Source organism: Helicoverpa zea, chromosome 31 (genome assembly GCF_022581195.2).
Source record: "Helicoverpa zea isolate HzStark_Cry1AcR chromosome 31, ilHelZeax1.1, whole genome shotgun sequence".
Classification (NCBI taxonomy): Eukaryota; Metazoa; Arthropoda; class Insecta; order Lepidoptera; family Noctuidae; genus Helicoverpa; species Helicoverpa zea.
The window spans coordinates 12,936,708-12,961,601 of record NC_061482.1 but is presented as its reverse complement, the minus strand read 5'-3'; the positions used below and the strand labels follow the sequence as shown (position 1 = coordinate 12,961,601).

Below are 24,894 nucleotides of genomic sequence, written 5' to 3'. Positions count from 1 at the left end.
ACTATTTGCTGATGTTTTTGTCAAGTGTTCGAGTTTTAACCATAAGGTCACCGCTTGCGGTTTAGTGGTTATGTTTATATCGCTGTAAACAAAATAACAAGTCAGTCACTTCTTTCTGAAAGACTATTAATTTGATAATCTGGATTTTTTAACAGGAATCATTTTAGAGATTTGTTTGAAAATAATCTGCTTCAGATTTTTTCATTTGAAGAACTAAGTATTTCATGAAATGTTTAGTCTGTTTTTTTGCTATCCTACTGTCTAATTGGCTCGTCGTTGCTCGTCTACGTAGTTTTCAATTTCATTGCATCTGCGGAATTAAATACGAAAAATCTTTTGGAAACATTGGATAACTTTTTTCATAAAGTGTGACTTTTTGAAACAACACACAACCCCTATTTAAAGAATACCTTAAGCATATTATAAGCTTAGGTAACTATTAAAGTCATGATATAATTATAAAAAAATACAATACACATAGTAAAAATTCAATAACCGATCATAAAACTACAAGCTCATCTAACATCGTTTTGAATGGGACCTTTGAAATCCTTTAGAACACGTGAGGCCTTTGAGCTCATCCCAGGCGAGACGCAAGTGCATTGAATGCTGCAGCCCTTCTCCCCTCCGCCCCGCGCCTCTCGCCCCGCGCCCCTGTCCCGGCATGCTGCGTGGAGGCTTACCTGCGCAAACGCCGCCACTCAGTGATATAGCCTCAGAGAACCGCTACTACGTGAGCATTGATTGTGAATGTATAGAAGCGACAGATGTTTAAATGTTCATTGCTCGTTATTTCTCGTGGTTTCATAAAGAATTTTTAAGATCGATTTAGCAGTTTTGGGCTTATTATCACAAATAATAAAATTGTTCTTTATAATATTAGTATGGACATACAATAGAAGTTATATTTAGTAGGATTGGAATCCCACGACAATATGGCTGCGAAGCGGTATAATAATTGGTTACCATTTTTATGCCTTGAGGCATAATAACAAACTGTTACCTACAAGCTACCTACCTTTTGTTGTTACTAACTAGTTTAAACATGCATACCCTGACTTACCGATCTGTTTTCTACGGTGTTGAAACACAATTTTAATAAAATTATTGAGAAATTGAAATTAATGTTTTAAATTAAATTATTTTTAATTGATCATAACAAATTATAACAAATATTAATCTGCGGTTATTGTTTTCAATCGAGCCAGATCAAGGAATCAAGAAATCAAGGAAAACCAACATAATTTATATTTACCCACATTATAAAATAAAATAACCAATTGAAGAAACCCAGCGGCAACAAAGTCATAACTATGACTGAATTAAGTATCGCATCTGCGTTCGGCGCATAGTGTTTGCGTGTCCACAGCAACATGGTGAGGCTACAGTGCTGCGGCACTCGTCACTTCACATAAGGCTGCGCTTCTGAGCGGCGCGGACGTGGGTACAGCGTCTCGGAGCCCTGACAGTTGTGACTGCTAGCATGTTCGGATCAGTGTATTTGTGCATGTGACTGTGACTTAGTGCTGTGACCATGTGGAACCTCACATTCCTCACACTCATCGCCCTCCTGGGATGCCGCGCCGAATTCCAAGAAAGAGGTAAGTTTTTAACTTAGAAAAAGTTACACGTTTTTCCAAACTTGTACAAAAGTTACACCGAACCAAATGCCGATGTAGAACCAGTAGCAATCTTAAATGGTACACCACAAGCTAATCTTACGGCTTACGGTAACTTAATGAGAGTTAGTTCAATTCGAACACTGTTATGTTTCCGTAATACTTTTCCTCTTACTAGAAGTGAAAACAATTCCACACAGACATCTTTTGTGATTGTTTGACAAGTTCTTAAAGTAAACTTTAACGCCAAACTGTACGAGTTATGCGAAGTTAGTTGAAACTGTTGTGTTGGTCGCGTTTTAACTTTGGTGGCCTGTTGATACGACTTGTTAGCGGCTGATGCAAAGATAACACTGTTTAAAGTTTCATGTTATTAAACGCGCATGTTTTACTCATTTTTGAATGTGTAAAATGGTATCTGCAAAGGTTTAATCCAACTTTTCTGCAAATCACAGTTGACGTTCTATATCTGCAATTCGAAGTAGGGAAGGTAAAGCGAATACGAAAATAAGAATGTGGTACTGACATTCGATATTTTATCACACTTATCAATCTGGGGGCTTGTCCAAGGTTTTCATGTCATTAACACGTTCGCTCTATATTGCACTTCGGTTTTCTTTGACGTTGTTGCAACAGTCTTAATTTTGGGTCGCACAAAGGTCGCAGAACTCATTGGGAGCAGTTTCGTCATTCATCAAAAATGCTTTATGATCTCTTCCTCAAGTCCTCAAAAAACGCCGAAACCGGTTTCGACATGTTCCGAAAAAGTCGAAAGAATTTTATTTACCAAGCAAAGAAGACTATTTGAAAATGGAGACCATAGGGACTAACGCATAAAGAAATATTGAAGACGCACGAGTATGCCTTTGTTTGCAAGACAGGCGATAAAAACAGTACTCCGCTATCGTTACCTCATTCAATATAACAGCCATATTCACATAATTGTTTTTAAATAAAATAGCCCTTTTAAATGAGGACCGCTTGATTGAAATAATGTTTAAAGTGGGCTTGACTTGTAGTCGAGCACATTTTTGTATCAATAGGTCTACTCTCCAACATTATACTTTTGCGAATATCGTAATTTTCATAAAAAACGCTGCAGGGATCCCGAAATGGATGCCCAGTACGGATATTAGTATGATAGTAACCTGGAAGTTGTACAGAAGAAAGATTGAATGTTTGTAAACCATCAGATACAGGAGAAAATCATAGTATGGGGCAGATAAAAAGAAGATTAAAGTTGATCACCCAAATCTAAATAAGATTTGGTGGAGCGCTTTCAATAGCGGAAAGGCATAAAGACTGCACGTTGTTGGGGTGTATTGTGACGTCACCCTTCTAATTCAGCTCCGGGACAAGTGTGCCACCTGTTGAACCTCTGGCTTTGCTAGCTTGTTTTGAACTTCTTTTGCAATAGCATTGAACGGATATAAATGGATTTTGCAGATCCAATAAATGGGTCGAATATAAAAGTAGGGTTAGACAATAATAATTCCTTTTTGCTTACATTAACAATTTTGCAGTAGGTACCAGTTGATAACGAATGTGTTTAGTTTTACCAATTATCACAGCAACATTCCAGAAAGCTGATACCCATACTGATTATGATGATGAGGCATCGCTATGGGAAATACCCGGATTTGACAGAGAGTAACTAACAGACATATAGAATAAAGGGCTCTATTGATAGAGCTTACATTAGATGTGTTATTCAGTTCATAGAGGAGGCTTATATTTTAAAATAATATTTTGAAATTCTTATACAAACAGTTAATCTGAATTATTTAAGAGATACCTATAACAGTAAAGCTATGCTTATTCAGTAGATATCATAAAAAAACTGAAACCTAATTTTTACAAAATAAACCCTCAAAGTTTTGCAATGAAGATTAAATGGCATTTGCTCTTTACGAACTATTGATATTGAGCTGCCACGGAATGTGGCTTCCGTACAACTTGCAGACAAACTTCCAGACTTTCAACCTAACTACTGTTTGGTCTGGGAAACGAGTAACTGAAGGGAAGTGATCAATCAAATTGAAATGAAGCACTTCGTTCTAAAGAGGGAAATTATTTGAAATGGCAATTAGTTATAGAGTTATAGAGAAGATGATGAGTTCAAATGGTTAATTAATATATATCTTCATGCTGCCATGATATGGACATGTGATGCGGAGGAATGAAACTCATGCTATAAGGAAGGTTTTGGGCATGAACGTGGATGGATATAGTGGAAGAGGACGAAGAAACGTTGGATCGATATTATGAAATTAGATATGGTAAGAAAGAATGTAACTTGTGAGATGACGGCAGATAGAAGAGGGTGGAAGAAGAAATGTGCTGCGCCGACCCCAAATAAAATTGGGATAGCGGCAGGAGGAGCCGGACCTGAAGAGTTGATAGACTACCCAAATGACGTTAGTACGCATATATCTATATTGTGTACTTTATGATTATGAATACAGCTAATTGCGCATTTAATATATGCATTGTATGAATTACACGGTGCCCAGTCTATTATGATATCAATTACGTGGCTATGGTCTGTGCAGCAAGGCTGTCTTGAACTCTAAGGCTCAAAGTACTGTAGTCACTGCAATATTTTCGAATAAAATATACACTATTCTTTGTTCTTCATCACATTCATTTTCTCTTTATTCTTCAAAGCTAGAGGTGTCGCAGTTTCTCATTTAATTTCAATAAAACTACTTTATCGAGTCTGGTTTTAAAGCCTTTGTTGTTATTTTTTTTTAAATACTGATGTTGCAAAAGTACCTGTAATGGTAAAATGCAATTTCCGGACTATCCTTGAGAGCCGCGAGGAAAAATACAATCTAGCGTACTCTGACAGAGACAAGTAAATTGGAATAAGTTGTTAATATTGGAATATTGCCTGGCTTCTTGGAACTCTTTTTCTTTACCGCCCTACGTATGCTATAGGAATACTATGAAGATGGGAAACACAGGAGGCACTTGACTAAAGGCGAACAATCTTGATATAACTTTATAAGACAGTTATAATATAATTTATTTACATAGATATTAACATATTTACAATACATTACATATAAAAAAACTATCCTAGTAAAACAAACAAACAAAAAAACCACTACCTATAACTAAAATGCATCAAAAAATTCGTCCCCATCGCTGTCGACTGGGAGCGTGCCCATTTATTTGTTTAATACAAGCTGTTGATTTGCATCCGTGCCATATTCAAGGAGGTAATTATGCTAATGATTCTCAACCCAAATCAATAAAAAATTGGTACGTAAATTTTTTTTCTTTAATTTTTTTTCGGAATTCCGTAAATGTCATCTAGCCTTATTTAAACTTGGCGCGTATGTTACTGGCGTTAAAACCGTGCTGCACCCTCACACAAACGCAAACACAAAGCATACGCAACGATCACTCATAAATTTCATACATAAAATTGGATTACTTCGGAAATACCACGACATTACAATGACAAAAAAAGCAGTGCATATTAGTTATTTCCCATTTACTGTAATTCCAATCGATTATTTACGTATTGTATGTCCTCCTCCTGAACTATGGCACAAATGCAAATCAACACCTTGTATGTAGGTACTTATTCGTGTGAAAAGTCCAATCAAGATTGATTACCTTTAATTTAGTGCCTTCTCAAATGGAATAACGTGTACTTTTGTAATCCTATACTAACGTAAGTACTGATAAAGCGATATTTGAGCTTCAAGAAATTTGCAACCACAGCTAAGTAATGACCTCGTAGTAACAGGCAACAGTCGGTTGGCAAACTGTTCGTTCAAGTAAATGCAACTTGCGGGATACTTGCAACAGATACGTTTTAGTGGCTGAAAATGGGAAAAGCGTAAATGATTTGGATATTTACTTGACTCTAGTGCATCGTTATAGAGTATTCTATAGTCTACTCTACTCAGTCCAAGAAAACTCTCAAGACTTGACATTTATTTTTGCTAAAGTTTCTATCTTATGATTGCGGCTTCAAATAAACAACAATATTACTCATAGGTACATAACACCATAATCGTCCAAAACTATGATCGTTAAATTATTTACCCGTACCAAACAAATGATGATTGGCAGTCATTAAAAGAAGGGATTCATTCAATTATTTGACTGTCAAGAGTAATAATTGATATTCGGTGGTCTAACACTTGACAGGCTATACAAAACTCCAAATATTCAAACGTCACTAAGTTATTCTGTACATTATTACTGCCGCAGAAATGTTGAATAAAAGCCGATTCCTATATATGTAGTTGATAAAGAGCTAGGCAGATGATGATGATAATTCTCGCAGAAATGAACGTACCTGAGTCTGTATAAGTTAGGTTGATATTTAATTTTATAATAAGGTACCGTTTCAGTATACGGTCGTAAGACGCAAAACCTATGGTGTAACCTACGTATAGGTTGTAAGTTGCTCGAAATAAGATTGTAAGTTGAAATATGCAAACAAACAAACTGGTACTTAATTCTGATGATTTTTAAGAAGCGCGAGAAGATAAATCATTATCATAACGTCATCATCTTACTTATTACTTTTGAACTTAAGAAGATATAAATAAGTATACCTCTCTTCATCATCATCCGAAAGTAGGCCTCCTCTAGTGAGCCCTTAGGGACATGGTACATTATAGCGGCACCGCAACAGCACGGCTGTAGCACGGCGTCGCCTCTAATTTAGACTACGGCTAGCTGCCAGCGCGCTAACTACGCGTCCGCAAGGTGCAAGCTCGCCGTCCGCGCGCCGGCCGCGCGCCGGCCGCGAGGTGTAAGCTTGCTGTCACCACAAACTCAATATTATTTTAAGACAGTTATGATTGAACACGACGCAATGACGTTGTTTCGCTGCCGGCTCGGAGTCGGCGCGTAATTAGCACGCCGTCGGCGCGCTGTACGCATGAGGTCCGCTCGCTTGCAGCACGCGGGCGGCGGCGCGGCGAGTCGAGTTGTGTGGTAGCGGCAAGCGCGCTGACTGCTCGCCGTTGGCTTTTTCATATTGACATTACGAAATATATTATAATATACACGATTTAATGCTCTAAATTGAATGACAACTTAAATGCTGGTGTGGAGCCGTGCTGTTGCGGTGCCGCTATACTGTGCCATAACCTTTCCCCTGGATGCCTAATACCGAGATGGTTATAAGTACTTTCTACTCGTGCGAAAACTAGCTTGCTTTAAGGAAGAATCTTTAAAGGGCATGTGCAACGAAGTGAACATTCAACGTAGTGCAGAATGTCTTACATCTTGAAGTGTTTCCTCGTGCATAAAAATCGCATCGATTGCTCAAACGATAGGCGACCAATTAGGACTACGCTACACTAACAGTCTTCGTTAAAAAGGAGTTCTTTTTTTTCTTATAAATAACTAAATATCAACTGCTTCGTTATTTTTGGAATAAACTGCGTTCAAGAAGATTAACATTAAACTAGGCCCAATAAGTTTTTTACTCACTGTATCTTTTATCATCTGTCAACTTCTTTTTTTCACATTATGCCACTAGCGGTTTTACACACATCCCTTGTAAACTTTTTTCCGTACCCGGATAAAATATAATTAATGTCACCGTCCTAACAGTGAAGTTTTTTTTTCAAATCGAAATCTAGCTCTTGAGATTAGCGCACGCAAGCAAACAAACGTAATATCAATAAGTAAAGATTATAATTAAAACAATAAAATGTACCAATCATTCTTCAATAACTTCCTCAGTATCCTAGGTACCAAGGATTTGAAGGCACCAAGGAGGTTGTAATACAATTGCATCAAGGCTTCCTTGATAATAATTATAAACCATTGTAAAGGAAAAAGTCATCTTCCAATCTTGTGCAATTTTTATAGCGGTTGCCATTGAGACTGTTACAATCAGTTGTGAAAACAAACGTTTTTCCTCTACTTAATGGAACAATGTTATAAATATTGTTCTTGAAACAATTAATTTCAATCATCTCCTTTGTTGTAAACATTTGCAAAATAGGTTTTTTCTCCAGTCATAAATCGCCCATCGACGTTATTATTTCTATACATTCAATAGCAATAAAGATTACATTTTAATTAACGTGCAATGAAGACGTTAACAATTCACTTAAAGACAATTTTATTGCTTATGACAGTAACTTATAAGATAAACCAGTCATCATTCATTTCTAGAAAAAAAACAATCCATTAAGCCTATGATAAGATATACGACAGTACAAATACGAAATTAGTTCGAAATATCAAAAAACAATATGCATTTTCATGCAAGTTGCATTTGATTTGTGTGCAAAACGTATCATTACGGCTCCTCCCTCTATAGCTTTTAGCTTAAATACAGTAATGAATGGGCTACTGACACCCGTTCTTTACGCATTGGTGAACGGAACACCAATATATAGGAGAACAAAGCGTCATTACCAACAATCGTCTGGTATTAACTTCTAATGTTTAAATTAAACAACTGTTGCCTTTTTCAAATTAAGACTTTATTCATGTTTCTAAGAACAAGCACCGTTGCTGACTTTGGCTTTATCGAGAAGAGTAGCAGAGAGACTGTTAGGTACTTACTGATTTTGCAAATTCCACAAAAAGCCAGAATTTTTACTCACTTATGCTTTGTTCCGATACCCTTTCCTGTAAAAGTTTTGGTCTTTTGAATTCTTTCAATTTTAAATGAGCAAAAATCTGATCGATGACTTAGCAAGTAGGTTGCAACTGCATCAGTGTGTGCGTCTTATAATATCATCTTATCCAGTCTAATGTAAAATGTTGTCTCCTGTCTCTCAAGATGTGTATTGTTCTTGCAACAAATAATGCGTATCAGCTTTCCTTTCTTTCAACTTCACACTTTTATCAAGCTAATGTACTTACAAGAAGCCTTTACGGTATAAGGTTACAAGGTATTGTATTTTTTTCATCTTTTCCATCCCTCTGTGTTCATGTCATTTCGTTGTTGACGTAAAGAACAATGGAAAATGGAAAACATTTTTTAACACGCTCACTGCGGCAGTGATTTTTCTATTCTATTTTATTAGCTATTCGTACCAAACTCGGCGCCTGCTAATAAAACTATCACTGTACCGAAGGGCTTATTAGAGCGAGTGACATTATTTCTTACGTGCCAGTGTTAAATATCTTATATTGATGTCGGTACATTTTGTACTACTCGTATATTGTAGTATCTTTATTAATTTTTTACTACAGTAAATAAATAAAACTAAGGTCATGTTCTCCACTTCTCAGTGAAACACAGGTCTTTTGGATCCGGTGGCGCATCCAGTGTTAAAATGGTGCCGGGTTTGTGCTGTAACTATTTACCTTTCATATCTTATTTGTTCAAAGAGCCTTTTCACTTGCAGAGTTAATTGAATATTCAGATATTGAATTCATTGTTATTCTTATGACGTCAATTGTTCATGACGTAAAAATCGGTTTGATACTTTCCTTTCTACAAGAGGAACGTAAGTACACATGTCTATTTTAAATTAATTTACATAGGTACAAATTGTAGTCCTGAATGTTGTAAATTGTAGTCCTGGGCAGTCGATCTATATAAAACACTGGTACTCAGGGGCGTTCGGTAGGAATAAACCCAACCCCACAATAGTTGGGAAAAATCATCTGAAACAAACTGACATCATGGTAGGATTTGAGTTAGACGAAATATTTTTCTGTATGCCAATTTAGTACATGAAAAGCTTTTTTGTGGAAAATTTGCACAGTCTTAAAAGCAAGGTTTGAATATTTAATTTTCAAACGTTACTTTTATTTTTTATCCAAAAGCTACAATAGAATACCCGTTCAGAATATGTTTCGGTTTTGGGAAACGCGAAAAGTACGAAGTATCCTAACGTACAAAATTACAAATCTTTTTGCCATCATGAACAAGATGACTCCATAAAGAGTGTCTGCCATTAATTTTATTTTTTGTCCTATAAAATAATGCAACTGACAATTAATCGATAACCTTCTTCCTATAATTTATTATACACGACCAGAATATAATAGAATTGTTGTAGCTTATTCGAATAGCTACCAGTTTGAACCGGTAAAAAACTCTAGCGGCTTTACATGGAAGGCTAAGATTATATAGCCCTTGATGGTAATATATATATGCTGAGTTAAAGTGACCATCTCCTAGAAAATATAGCAAAAATCTAAAGCCAGTACCATAATAAGAGGGTAAAAGCTAGACTAGGCGAACTAATCGAACGTTCAACGGAAGAGAAATCTTGAAAAACGTGTGTTTACCAAACAAGTCTTGTCTTTCTAGAAACACTGCAATAGCTATGTTTAATTAAGTAAACCTGTTTAGAGTATAGTACGAGTATAAAATGAGTTATGTTTCCTATGTGGTGGTGAAGGGTTTGCCAATGTCTTGTTGCATCTCCTTTAAAATATTTGTATGTAAGGAATTTTTTAATGCCTCTAAGATTTGACAAAATTTGCCAGATCAACAATTTTATATATATATGCATGGAGTGAGGCAAAACGCTAAGTTCAACTGACTACGTGTATTTCAGAAACTGAAGATAGCATCAATACTTGTTTAAGATAATCTTACAATGTATCTAACTTCAAAAATAACCCAGTTGACATCTGCAACAATTTTTATCTTTGCAGTTCCAAAAATAGAATCCGCATAAAGAGCAACATCCTTTATTCCGTTAAGCTACCTGCTAGCTTCCATTTAAAATTAAAAACGGTGTCTCTAAAGTGAGACTGACCATTCTGCAGTAAAATTTATGAACATCCGAGATACACACTCGATGTGACGTGCACAAAAAAATATACTTTAGGTCTTCCGGTATTTCAATGAAAAGGAAGTGTACGGTAGTAAGTACACATGTAATGTGATAAAAAACTACACCCTGTGCATCCTGGGGCCGCCGTGCACAAGTGTCCCGTTTTGTGTTCGATTTTCAAATTCGATATTCGAGGGTTGAAAGGGTTATTCCTATTTTTTAATTTCCTCTTCCGGATGCTCTTGGCTGAATCAATGGATAGGCTAGATAAAGGATAGTGTCGTGGGTAAATGGTTCGGAAGTAGGCAGTTGTTTTGATTCGTATTACATATGTAAGGGGATGATACCTGAGATTTCGATCTTTTCGAATATAAATAATCAAATATCTCGATTTAAATGCGCTACTACTACGTATAAAGGTAGGATACGATGTTTGCATTTGGCTAAATCTTAATCTTATCACCTTTATCAAAACTGTCAGATTTCTTGTAATTTCTTCTTTGCGTAATGCAAGCAAAATGGAATAGATTGTTGTTTTAAAGTTGTCTGTTAAATCGCGGTTCTTTATTTTAACAAACAGATGAGCGATAAATAAATCTAGGATTAAAAATGGTATCTGTAGGCTGAATACCTTTTGTGAATCGATTTTTAAACGGGCTGCAAAGCAATTTTGATTAATTTAATTGAAAATGCACCTTTTGTTTTTAAAATACTTATGTTAAAGATTAGTGTTTTTGCACTAGACGTCGTATCAGCACTTTACAACAACGATTTTTTAGAACCATCCTATCTGCATGGTATAACTTACCAAAATTGAACCTTATTGTTCACACATAGGCTCTATATTAGTGTGAAGGGCGATGGTGTTGTTCCTTTGTTTAGTGATACAGTATCTGTGCTGAAGACTTCACAGTAGACTTCTTATTATTCGTCAGCCTTATCACTGTTCCTTTTAGCAGTTTAACTATGGGAATATAAACATCCAACTAGATATACTCCTACGTATTGCAAAAACAAAAAACTCTTCAATCTGTGTTACACGTGTCACAAATTATTATTTTGTTCAATATTTTAGTTCATATGCTGAAATGAAAACAAGTGTTGGTATTGTATTTATTCTCGAAATATTTCAATAATAATTGTTGCAGTATCGAAATTTTTAATCGGTACGTGGGCAGTTGTATTCAGTAGTAAAAAAGATGTTTATTCACATTTTCAGTTTTATAATTAAAATGCTTTTACACCCACTCTGTTGCGATTGTCATGTGGAAAATTAAATTATCTTTACTGAGATTTTATTATTTTTAAAAGAGAATCTCTATCGTCCTTAAGCCTTTCAAGTGTATCGAGTAGTTCATATCGATACTTGTGTTGGATTTTTTCAATTTCTTTGTCTCGATTCCCGAGCTATGACGATACTCATTGTTGATTGTTTTACCTTATCGAGGCTTAGAACTGTCGATGTCGACGTTAGTGCGATATGATTTATTTCTTGTGAACTACTTTTTCCCTCAATAGTTCCTAAAACAATGTGTAAAAAACGTAGTTTACTCTTATCACAGTACTAATATGACTAGACTTTAATCAGTCCTAATATCTCGATCGATTAATACAGTGAAAGTACATTTGCGCTCAGGCATAAGTATAGGTACGATAGCTTAGCACCAGGTACTTACATATCTTATAATAAAGACACTTATGTAGACATCTAAGGTAGACATACGGCCTCTTTCCATTCAGAGAACGCGACTGACATGCGCTTACTCAAGGCGGAATTGTGATTTCAGGCTTATAAGTCAGGTTTCCTCACATAAACCTAGGTATCTAAAGAAATCTTCACAAGGAACTCAATGAAACTCGTCCCATACAACTCAAGGTACACTTATCTATCACCAAGTCAATATGTATTATTAACTTGGTACCTCCAACAATGCCAGTCCAGTGAGTGTTAAAAATTGTTGACAAAATATACGCAATTCTCCATTGTTCTCGACGGACACTGGTACCAAATCACAGATTTGTGGCCGAAGTTAATATTTTAGGCTGCTCCTTACGGTCACTTTGACTCATTTTCAGTAAATAAAAATTTGCTTTTATTTTTGTGTTATATCTTGGTTATGACGTCTTAATTTCGTTAAATATTATAATCGGTATTTCAAAAGTCTACACTATTGTAAAGTAAATCTAAACCTTACAGAATATTTTTTGGTGTGTCGATTTCGATTACACACACGTGTATCAACCGAGAATAATTTGGTCCTTACACCGCAGAGCTGAACAACATTTTGGTCCTTGCACCCGTTTAAAATCCAATTACACACAATTTTGAATAATTATGATGGAAATTCGAAGTTCAAACTTCACGGCCGATGCATGGCATGTTTGAAAAATAATATTGTGTCAATGCGCTTAATCCGATGCAATTGTTTTGAATGCCCCAGTGCGTTACAAATACAACACGCCAGTAATGGATAAAAACAACAATAATAATATTTAAAATTAGCGAAATTTTTACTTCGAATATACAGCAACAAGTTTTATTTTTTGTTTTTGAAAGAAATAGCTCAAAAACTCATGAAATTTCTGGTTGTATGTATACTCTTTAATACAAATCTTATTACAATCAACATTAAAAGACGTCAGTAACTTAAAACAGACTTGAGCAATCCAACTTTAAAAATAATCCTTGGATTTGTGATCTCAATAAAGTGTTTTATGCCACAAAATACTCATTGTAAAATATACTATTATTATTCGTAGTCTAAAGTGTAGATACATATCTATGAACAGCGGCCTTGTGGCAGGCTGGTTAGTGAACAATGTACGTATTAAATATTATCTATTAAGTCGCACTTCGCTGTTGACTTACTTGAATTAAAATGCATGTAAGACTTACAAGAAAAAACTGGTAAAATAGGTTGTTATTTAAAGCTACGTTACGTACTCTAAAACCCAATATTTTTTTGTTATAGGTACTCTGATTCTTAGTGTAGTGTCGGTCTTTAGCTGCGTTAGGTATATCTAATAAATTTGTGTAAGTTATAATATATGTACTCTGTCGTCAGTTAACAAAATAAAACAGTCTTGTTGATATAGGACCAAAAGACTAAAACTACACAAAGAATAAAAGTATTAGCTAAGTTACTGGGTAACTACAGTCATTTTTTTTAGCTAATCTGTCTAATAACCAGTTTTTTTTTGCTTGGGCTCTCAGAGTTAAACCAACCTTATCCATATTGCATCCTTTTTCGTCAACATTTGCAATATCTTACAGGAGTGTGCATGACATCATGAATGGAATTTATCGAACCGTAATGCCGACTTATCTGTCGGTAAACGAAATACATACGCTCTGTATTGAAATACCCATGTTTTAATTGGAATTTTGACGTGTACATACAAATAAATGATAGCTGCATTCGCTGCCTGTCATGGTTATTTTTATCTTTAGTTTTCCTGAAATTGTGGAATCAGATATGTTTTAAGGGCGATAACTTTTATCTGAAGAATATGCCTGACGTTTTGACAGCTTTTGTATGGAAAAAATGTCAAACCGCCATATTTATTTCACACATAAAACTTAACTGATGATTGAAAAATCGGTCCTAAATGTATGTAGAACTTCTATGGCAAGTTTCACCGTTTACTGATAAAGACTGTAGCCTATCAGGAACTTATGTGTCAGAAAAACTGTAACTTCTGGTTTAATATGTATTGAATAGCAATATCAGGCAGAAATGTAGATAGCATTACCCATCAGATAGTTAAGTGAAACTTTATCGTTTACCATAAAAACCGGCTTTAATATCTTATAATTACCGATGTATGTTTTAATACATAAATCTCGCATTTTATTTACGGCTATATTATAGGGACACGTAAAGCCCTGTGTACTCCTTGTGCAAAATAAATACGGACCGTTCGCTTCAGGCACAAACACTACACGGCTAATATTATCAATAAGTGCGCTTTATGTACTAATCAATTAAGTATAATATACACCGGATGTCCATAAATATAAATCCTTCTTTATTATCCGAGAAATGCATAATGTTATTGCGATATGATGCATAAACAATTTTATCTTCTATAATTGCTATCATTATTGGTTGTATTGAGAAATAAGTACACTATCTACTATAATGGGGATATTGTTTATCAGTACCTACTCTTTATATGCACAATAGCTAATTGAATAAGATCGAATAGAACAATATTACTTCTTTAAAAGAGTGTCCACGGTGTTCCTTGCCGCCTCTTCTCCATGAGACCGACTTTTTGGAACCGTGCAAGAGCCTGCAAAGGCCTATTTAAAATAAAAACATTTGGCTTTGATTTTGAGACCTAATTAGGTCTGTAATATTATCCTTTTCGACTTTAAAAATATTGATTGTAGAATTTGTGATAATATTTGAATATTTGTACTAATTCTGTCTACAGAAGTCCATATTTATATTAACTAGTGCCGATAGCATGGTGCATCGATTGACGCTCGAAACCTAGAATAAATGAATGACTAATTCTCAGTTATAACATCAATTATAGAAATGACTACTCCATGAAATGCACTTAGGAACATAACAATAAATTCTACACTGCAAATTAAATCATATTGTATTTCGTCTTCCGCAAAATAGTTTTCGAACTATGTTGGGGTCGGCTTCTAGTTTAACTGGTCGCAGCTAGTACCTACCAGTGTTTTACAAAATTGACTGCATATAATGACCTCCTCAACCCAGCTACCCGGGCAACCCAATACCCTTAGGTAATACTGGTTGTCAGACCTGTCTACCCGTAACAACTGCCAAAGACCTACAGTTTATCGTGCCTTCCGAAACACGGAAGAACTTGTTAAGACAAGATGGTACCCCATCCGCGAACCGACCGCGCCAAGCATTGCTTAACCTTATAATGGCGGCTTTGACTTAGCCATGGATCTCGTGGCTTCTGAATTCTTTGTCTTCCGCAAAAATAAGTGAATAACGCTAAAAACAAACAAACATCACATGTATCAAACATCACATCCAAGGTATCAGCGGTTGGTTTAAACGACTCTTGCGCAGTTTTCCCATAGTCGATAACATCTACAGCTGTTATTAATTGTGGCACACAATGAGATGCTGCAAGGGCAAAAACAGAACTTAAATGAATACTATGCAAATGGTAATCATACCGCTTATCAATCAAAAGAACTTTTTGAGATTTCAATCTTATAAAAAATCTTAAAATATTAACTATTTATGGCAAATAGTATGTACGACCTACACTTGCACACAGTTATTACTTTTCTACTGTTCTACCAACTTACATACCTACTTACTTTTATCTGTGTATGACATAAGGACTTTTTTTATGAAAACTCTTTTAGCGTACTTTTAGTTGTAGAGAACCCTAGAACATAGGTGGCCTAATAAACATAACATTGCTTTGAGAATAATGTCAATGAACATTAATTTATTCATAAATTAATTTAAATTGAATTCCAGAATTTCCTTTGAAAATTACCTCAACCTGAAACTATAACATCCATTAAAGATTCAGTACAAATTTGACAATACAAAATACAATTTCTACATCTAACATTATTGTATCTGTAGCGTGTTCATTGCCATTTCAATTAAATTATTAGTATTGCAAGTACAGTATAGTTTACTCAGCCGTGTAGCACTTGTGAATAGCGTGTGTTTGGTCCTTTGAGTCGAACTCCTAGCTATTCCATAACCCTATCTATCTATCCATGACTTTCCTAACTGGAGATAGAGCTTGTCATCTCTTGTATGGGGTTCACGTTAAAATTCTATCTCTAGTCAGCGAATCTACATATATGTAGATAGCTTATTGAATACAGACCTAATCTCCGGAATACTAAGAGAGATAATTTCAAATTAAATGCAAAAACTATCTTATCTGTTAGTCAGAGATAATGCGGTCTAAGATAGAGTCCGCTTGCGTAAAATTAACGAGGTAGGAATTTCATCTTGAGTTAAAGACTTTCATGATGTCGCTCACTTAGATTTAAAAATTATTTCCTTATTGATTAAGAAGCTTTTACCTTTCTTTCGTATATCAACTTTTACCATCACCTATGTGTGTAGGTATACCTCGTGTAGTTAATAGGTATAGTATAGCCAATGTAAAAGAAAACGTTAAACATTGACCAAAGGTTATTTAACTCTTTGCTTCCTCAGTATTGTGGTATTAAGTTTACATTAAAGAACTATTAGCCTAAACGATGACAGACTGACTAGTAAATTACTTAAACACGTATATTTGCCAGCGGCGCAATAAAAAACACTGCTAATTTAGATTTTTTCTATTGTATTTCGCGCTAATAGTGTAATATTTGTTTATTATGTGAAAATTGAGATTTCTCAGAACTTGTTAGTGTCAGATGAAGAAATAGTAATAACCAATATGGTTGACCTTTGTTGGAATTTACGGAAACTTCGTCTTTTACGATTTTTAAGATAGTAATAGAAGACCAAATGTTTCCGAATATTCGAGAAAACTAAGCTTATCATATACCGACTACGATATTTATGCTAGTACCACTGACAGACTGATTTTACATTAATACATATACACTAGACGTGTTTCTCTCATTAACTAAGCCAAATGATTACAATGACACAGTTTTCATGATGTAGGATAATCTAATTAGTGTTACGCGTGACGCCGCCGCCATGGGAAATGGAACGTTCCAGGTTCCCATTTCAAAAGGACCAAGGAGACTTTTTATTTTTTTTTCATCTAATAGCAAGTTACTTTTTGTACTATAGAGGTTGCATTATAAATATCTGACCTTTTTTTGCTGGCTGGCAACAATCATTTGAAATAAGAATGCATAGGTACGAAAGATAGCTTGTAGAATTTCAAGTTGCCATTTTCAATATTTTGGTATTTATTTATTTTCAAGCATATAATTTACATTTTTAAATATTAAATATAAAAATAAAAAACATTTAAAAATATAAAAAATAGGTTGCCACCGATATCGGGCACAGGGTCCAAGGTACCGGTGGTTAGGGTCCCAGAGACAGAAACCTCCTCACAATACGTGCCGTATCAAGGAGTACTGCCTTCTGAATCAGTCCCTTGATCCAGCCGCCCAACGAGAGCCTCCTGAGGTGTTCGTCGAGGCTCTTGGCTATTAAACCATTGGCCGTAACGACAATCGGCACAACAACAGCCGTGTCGACACTCCACATGGCGACAACCTCGTGCGCTAAGTCGAGATACTTTATTTGTTTCTCTTTCTCAGCTTTCACAAGGTTCTCGTCATGCGGAACGGCGACATCGACTATCATCGCGCGGCGCGCTGATCGATCTATCACCACAATATCAGGCTTATTGGCTACAATAGTCCTGTCAGTGATGATAGATCGATCCCAGTACAACGTGATATGGTCCTTTTCGAGAACTGGGTCGGGCGCATACCTGTAGTACGGTACCTCAAGGTCTACAAGGTTGTATTGCAGAGCAAGCTGCTGGTGGATAATCTTGGCCACTTGGTTATGTCTGTGCAAATATTCACCATTAGCCAAACGAGAACAACCAGATATAATATGTCTGATAGACTCACCCGGATGGTGACATGCCCGACATATGTCAACCGTCCCGTCTTTCACGATATATCTCCGGTAGTTATTCGTAAGGATAACTTCGTCCATAATTGCACATACAAACCCTTCGGTTTCTCCAAACAAGTCACCGAAGCGTAGCCAAGATACGGACGCATTGAAGTCTACATCGGGGCCATGAAGAGCCCCGAAGAAGCGTCCGTGTAGCTGTTTGCTCTGCCATACCTCCTTGCGATCATGGGTAGTTAGTACCACAGGTCTGCGCCAGTTCTCATTTGCCAACGATAGCGGGGTGAGTCCTTTGTCCACTGCTACCATATCACGATGCATACCCACGTCGCTTTTGAGAAGATATTCTCTGAGACTGCACACCTCACGGTTGTGGAGCGTCTTTGCATTTAAAAAGCCTCGGCCTCCACATTTCCGTGGGATGTACAGTCTCATCACCGACGATCGTGGGTGATGCATTCGTTCTGCGGTCAGCAGTGTGCGGACTCTCCTATCCAAGGCATCCAATTCAGTTTGAGTCCATTTGAGTATGCCGAAGGAGTACATCAGGACTGGCATGACCCAACCATTATAGGCGCGAACCTTGTTGCCGCCTGATAAGGAACTTTTTAGGACCTTATTCAGGCGGCCAAAGAAACGCTCCCGTAATGACTGTTTCATGACAGCCACATTGATGCCTAACCCCTCCGCCATACCCAAGTATTTATATGTATCGTTTGCGGAGAGTGATCTCAGGTTTATGGAATCTGAGAGTTGTACTCCCTCAGATTCCACAATTCCCCCTCGCTTTACATGCATGACTGCACATTTGTCCACACCGAACTCCATCCTGATGCAACTACTGAAATTTTCAGTGATCTTCAGTAGCTTCATCAGCTGCAGTTCTGTAGTGGCAAACAGTTTCAGATCATCCATATAAAGCAAATGGGATATAACCTGACCCCCTCTCCGCAAAGGATAGCCCAGCCCCGAACCCTCTAGCAATGTGCTCAAAGGGTTCAAGGCCAGGCAAAACCAAAGTGGACTCAAACTGTCACCCTGGAATATTCCCCGCTCGATCTTAATAGGATCGCCGGTCCCTTCAATTTGTCTACATCCTGGATAGTGAAGAACCGTTCTCCATTGCTCCATACATGACGCAAGAAAGGCGCGTAGAGTTGTATTTATTTTATACAACTCCAGTACCCTCCTAAGCCATGCATGGGGGACCGAGTCGTAGGCCTTCTTATAGTCTATCCAACATGTCGACAAATTCTTTCGGGATCGTCGAACCTGTTGGCTGATGACCATATCAGTGAGGAGCAGCTCCTTAGTAGCACGGGACCCCTTCTTACATCCATTTTGAGAAACTGACATAATTGAATATTTTTCAATATGTTGGTTTATTTTTAATCTCAAAATAGATGTAAGAAGTTTATAGACCGTCGGTAAACAAGTGATCGGTCTATAATTTTTGGGTTCCGCGGTACTGCCTGATTTATGGAGCAGATGGGTAACTCCTGTTGTTAGAAACTGTGGGAGTGACCCGGCTTCTAAGGATGACTGAAACTGTGATGCTAAACAGGGGTGTGAACTTTGCAGCCACTTTAACCAGAAATTGTGCAGTCCATCCGGTCCTGGTGATTTCCAGTTTTGCATCGGACGAACTGCACAGGCTACGTCGGAGGAGGTAATATTGACCTCCTCCATTTCTGGTATTTGTTCACACTTCCGTTCAACATCACGTGTCCAGTCACCCTCCTCGTGAAATACGGGCGTCGACCAGAGGTTGCGCCAAAACGTGTTTGTGGCACCATCATCCGGCCGGCTCCCGTCCATCACGTATTGCTCAGGTCGCTCCCAAGTTCTATATACCCATCTTTGATCACTTTGAATATTATTATTATAGCAATAGCAACTTCAATGCAAGTTTAAAAATAAAAGATGTTCGTTATTCTTAGAACTAATCAAAATAAAAAGAGTTAAGCATATTTAATTTTATAGAATATAATGTAACAGCTAAAGATTTATTTTTAAAATCCTAGGGTCACATTACCTACTTGATCTTTCATTTGGAAATCTCAAATTCAAGTGCACTTGACTGTGACATTTGTGAGCATTTTACTAGTCACAAAACACATACAGCCACTTCATTTGAATCCTGTCACGGCGCGACCTTCTAATACTTATGTAAACAAAATTCGTTCCTGTGCATGAGTGCATAGAGCACGCCCACCGCATACCACGTCTATATGATGGGATCACAGGGCTCCCATTTTTAAAACAATGCCAAGCCTCAAGTTTTGTTTTTATTACGTCGTCACATTACAATGATCCACACATTGAAACTTTTGTTACATTATTGCCGTAGAGAACAATGCCCACTAAATAAAAACCTTTAGTAATATGCTGGACAAATGTTTTGAACCAACTGACAGTGTTAGCGAAGCAGTGTGACGATAATATAACCACGATACGACAAACGCTCGCCTTCAACTACCAACAAAGTAACGTTAAAAAAGTTAATAGATTTTTTGTTGTAAAAATTGTTCTTGTAGCAAGTCGTTCAAAATGAATAATAGCCTTCTTTAAATGCCATCAACTTCTGAAATAAACAATTTTCGGACCTACAATTAGATGACTAATCACGCACTGAGCACAGACCAATTACAACAAAATAAAACAATAAAGACCCCGTGATATCATTACACCCATAGATCTCAATAATTAGTTGAGTCACCCAGTGAGCGCGCACCTAAGGAATTGGGATCTGGGAGCCGAAGACCGCCGAACCCGGCCGAAGATTTCCGAAGGCGGGGAGAAGGGGGAGTTCGGCAGCCCGTGACGACTCGCCAGCTGAGCATGACGTCTCCTACCCGCGAGCCTCGATACCACATGATGCCATCCTGTGATCCCGTATTATATCAATCGTTATGCCAACTGACTGTGTTCGCAGCTCCGCCCGTTTCATTCTTATAATTTCATAAGCTAGAAACATATGGAATTGTAATAATTATTGCTGCTTCTATGTTTGACCAAGCAAATCGACTCCTGCAGTTAAGAAAGACAGTGAATTATTAAATTCTATGCAATTTCAGTTAAAGATGACAACCTTCAATTTTCGATGTTGAATTGTCATAAGTAGCAATATAATTTTAAACCTATGAGTAACCTATGTAATTTTCCGATTCAAAGAAACTACAAAGTCTTTACATGATTGGATATGATGAGATAGTTACGAACCATAGTTTTATAAGAACGCGATCTGACAAGATGAACTTATAAATGAGAGTAAACTCTTGGATATGACTCCTGAACTCCATTTAACAGCTACTACTGTCGAGATAACCGAAGCTAATCAGCAGAAGAACTGAGCTAGATGAATCCGCGTCGATAAATGTGGGAGGACCCTAATTGGTACAAATTGAAAAAAACATTCGTTCAACGTTCGCGTGTTGTTACAATGCGGCTAATGATTTTAAAGAACAAAAAGTGACGCCTCTCTGCCATGACCAACTTTGACACAATGATGACAACTATAGATAATGAATTGAAATAATGACTTCTAGATGCAAGGGGTAATTATACAAGTAATTCTTTGATAGATCACAAGGAGTCGGCTGTTGTGCTTCAGTCATGTTTATTAAGTACGCAGCCAATTAAAGGTCGTTCATCGTGGAATGAATGGAAAATGTTGTATCAGTTACCAGGCAAGTAATTTTGATTTGATTTTATTGAGATTCATAATCTGTCTACTAAATATCTAGACCTGTTGAGAGTGCTACACAAGAAGGTTAAAATACTACAATAGTAGGTCATGTGAAAGGTAGAGCAGGTGCACTATTTGATACAAGCCAATTAAAATATCGAAATATAATTTTATTCAAGATTAAATTACGACGTTGACGTGCAACTGTATCGAATTCTTGAGATACTCAAGGGCTTTATCTTAATTAAGTTTATCAAAGAATTTCATCGTCCGAGAGAAAATGTCAGCATTATTTCCTGTATCGCATTTTACCTATCTACTCCGGAAGAGGACGGTGGAAGAACTGCATTGTTTCTATAAAAGTTAAAGAAAAACCTGATAATATTCCCGAGTCAGAAAAAAAACAGTTATAATTCCACCGATTACCAAAACATCTCTCGAAGAGTCGAGCCACTTTATTTAATTATTCTGTTCTGTTATCTCTCATAAACGAAATAAAATTCCGATACAAGTTTACTTTTACAAGTTTCTCACGGAGCTTGATTTTTGAAGAAATTATGCAGTTTGGAGAAATCTACCAAATTGTAAACAAATTGTTGTTTGGAGTTATGGGTTTATATTTCCATAATATAATTTGTTGAAACCCTTTAGTGAGTAATTATTTTGGAAAAATCTACAATTTCTTATCTATTTGAATCCTTTTTTATCATTTCAGTCACCTAGACTAAACTAAACTTTATGTCCATCTAAAATGCCTTCAACAAACAAAAAAGAATCTAGTATGCAATAAACACCATATTATTCAGTCCCTAAGCAAAGAAAATATATCCTTTCGTCCTATTAAGGAAAGTCAACGCCTTCTAGCACATTTCAACATGTTATGAGTGGAGTCAGATAGCGTAAAGTCGGTACACCCCAACGATACTCACATGTTCGCAGGGACCATTCCAGTGAGCCGTGCCGAATGTAACTGTCGCCGCGTACGCTCTCCATGACCACCAAACTTGTCCGGATAACACACGACTAAAAGGATTATAAGATGATTATAAGCCACCTATGTACAATTTTGGTCCTTCCAGTCTTGTCATGTGACAAGTCAGTTGAAGAGTCAGCGTGACACTTATTACCTTACTGTTTACATCAGAATGACAAATCACTATGTAGCTAGCAAATAGAAAAATGGTACAGCACACCGGTTACGAGTTGTTATAAGTGACAATTTAATTTGACGAGAAAAATGGCATAATAGATAAGTGAGGTCTCATTCAGTGTAGTGCGTTAGCTAATTAGAGATTTTCTCAGCTGAGTTATTTGTGTTTTCCGGCCATTAAGCGTAATGGTCAATTATATTGCCAGGGTCAGTTTTGTTGCATTACATTAAGGAAACTCAAGAAAACCAGCATATTTTCTAACCAAACCCATGTACTAGTAAATTATTGTTAGTTAACTTACTATAAACCACTTTACCGCTTCAGTGGACACAATGCGAAGTTTTATATTCAACAGTTCGGTTCCGCTACACAGGACCGTCTTAGTTGTTCTAAATTTATGTTCACCCTACTCGCATGTTCCTTGAACTAAATGGTACTTAGATTGCGACTAATGCAAATGAGACATTGCTAACGACAATTATTTGAAAATTATGGTTTAAGTCGACAATTGACAAGACAATTGTATTGTACTGCAGATTGACACAATGTTTACCCTTCACTTTAACTGTATTGTTCGTAACTTGAACCTCTTTCAACAAATTGCATTACAGTCATAAGAAGTCCTTTTCAGTTTACATGAAGTTACAAAGCAAAGTTTATTACTTACACCAAATTCAAAGCGAGTTCAAAAAATCTTCTGATATCAAAATCATTTATAACATCAACACAATAGGATTGTTTGCCGACAGGTCAGGCCTACATAACATAAACTAAACGATGAAATAATATACACGGTACATGTGCGACACATGATGAGAAAACAATGTGCTGTACATGTAAACAATGTTTTTAATAAAAACGTTACGTCATTGTTTAAAAGTTTTGACTTCAGATTTAATACATTCTGATTACTGTACCTTTGTTAATGGCTGTATCACTTTCATTAGATCTGTTTAACAGGACCATTTTGATCCTTCGGTCCTAGAGCAATGAAATGATTTCATCAATTAATTCGGAAAATCTTAAACGTTTAGATCAATAAATATGAACAGAAGTTCCCAAACAATTGCCTAACAAATTGTATCACCTACATGAGTCAGGAGCCAACAAAATATATACGTTATATAGTAGAATTTTTTGATATAGCGGCCGGTTCCACAGTAATCAGCTAGCCGATTCGCACGCGGCCCCATTGCACGGTCACGCTTGCCTGATTCCCTACGAGATGGCCTCACAGCTCTTTTTTTTACTAATCGGGTAACTTGACGTACTTTTACTATGAGACGATTGATTATTTTATTTATTTATTACTAGACTAGTCAATTATTTTTGCGTTTTCTTGATTGAACTGGGTTCTGCTGATTGCTTGGTGAAAAATTCGGGTCAAAAATATTTGTTAAGCGTTACGTTACTCTAGAGGTATTGCTCAATATTTTTGCAGATGCTGTAATATCTTTCGTAATTATAAGTACAAAGATATCTGAACTGTCACCTTTTTAAAATGGGCTAGAAAGTATGTCTGTTGCATGAGAGTCCTCTTTTTTGTTTTGGCGGCAACAGATATAATCAGCAATATGATCTTTCTAACTACACACGTTGGTTCAGATACAGCCTGGTGACAGACAGCGAAGTCTTAGTAATAGAGTCCCGTTTTACGCTCGTATTTTCGCTAATTCTGGGTCTTTTAGTTACGAGAATCCGCACAGACAGCAAATTAAAATTATAGGAGTATTATATATTATTTATATAATTTATCACTCATCATTCCCATTCACTCTAATTATCTAAAGAATTTAAAACGCAGTGATTTACCGAGTACCTACACGACTTTTTCATACATTCAACATTGTATCTTTGTAACTTGTAACTTTTGATGACAGCTAAGATGTAAGTAAACATTATTTCTAAAAAGATGAATAACAAAGAAAATATTCCAATATTATGATCAAAATTTTTGGATAACCGAGGAGCAGATTAATTTCCTATCGTGTAGAGACGTAAAGTGTGGTCAGCATCACACTCATTTATTCTCTTTGATGTAAACAAACAAAATTGAGGTAACCAGTTAAATTACGCATTTCTAACAAGTTATTACTTACATTTAAAATAATTAAG

At 36.4% G+C, this 24,894-nt stretch overlaps 1 protein-coding gene across 1 annotated transcript in view; it reads left to right on the top strand.

Annotated features, from left to right (window-relative positions):
* Window positions 1-1,418: 1,418 nt before the first annotated feature.
* Window positions 1,419-24,894, top strand: part of LOC124644860 (epidermal growth factor receptor) — a 114,962-nt gene continuing 91,486 nt past the window's right edge. The window contains exon 1 of the mRNA XM_047184483.1: window positions 1,419-1,601. Within this exon, the coding sequence (XP_047040439.1) occupies window positions 1,535-1,601 (67 nt within the window). The 5' untranslated portion in view covers window positions 1,419-1,534. The remainder of the gene's footprint in view (window positions 1,602-24,894) is intronic.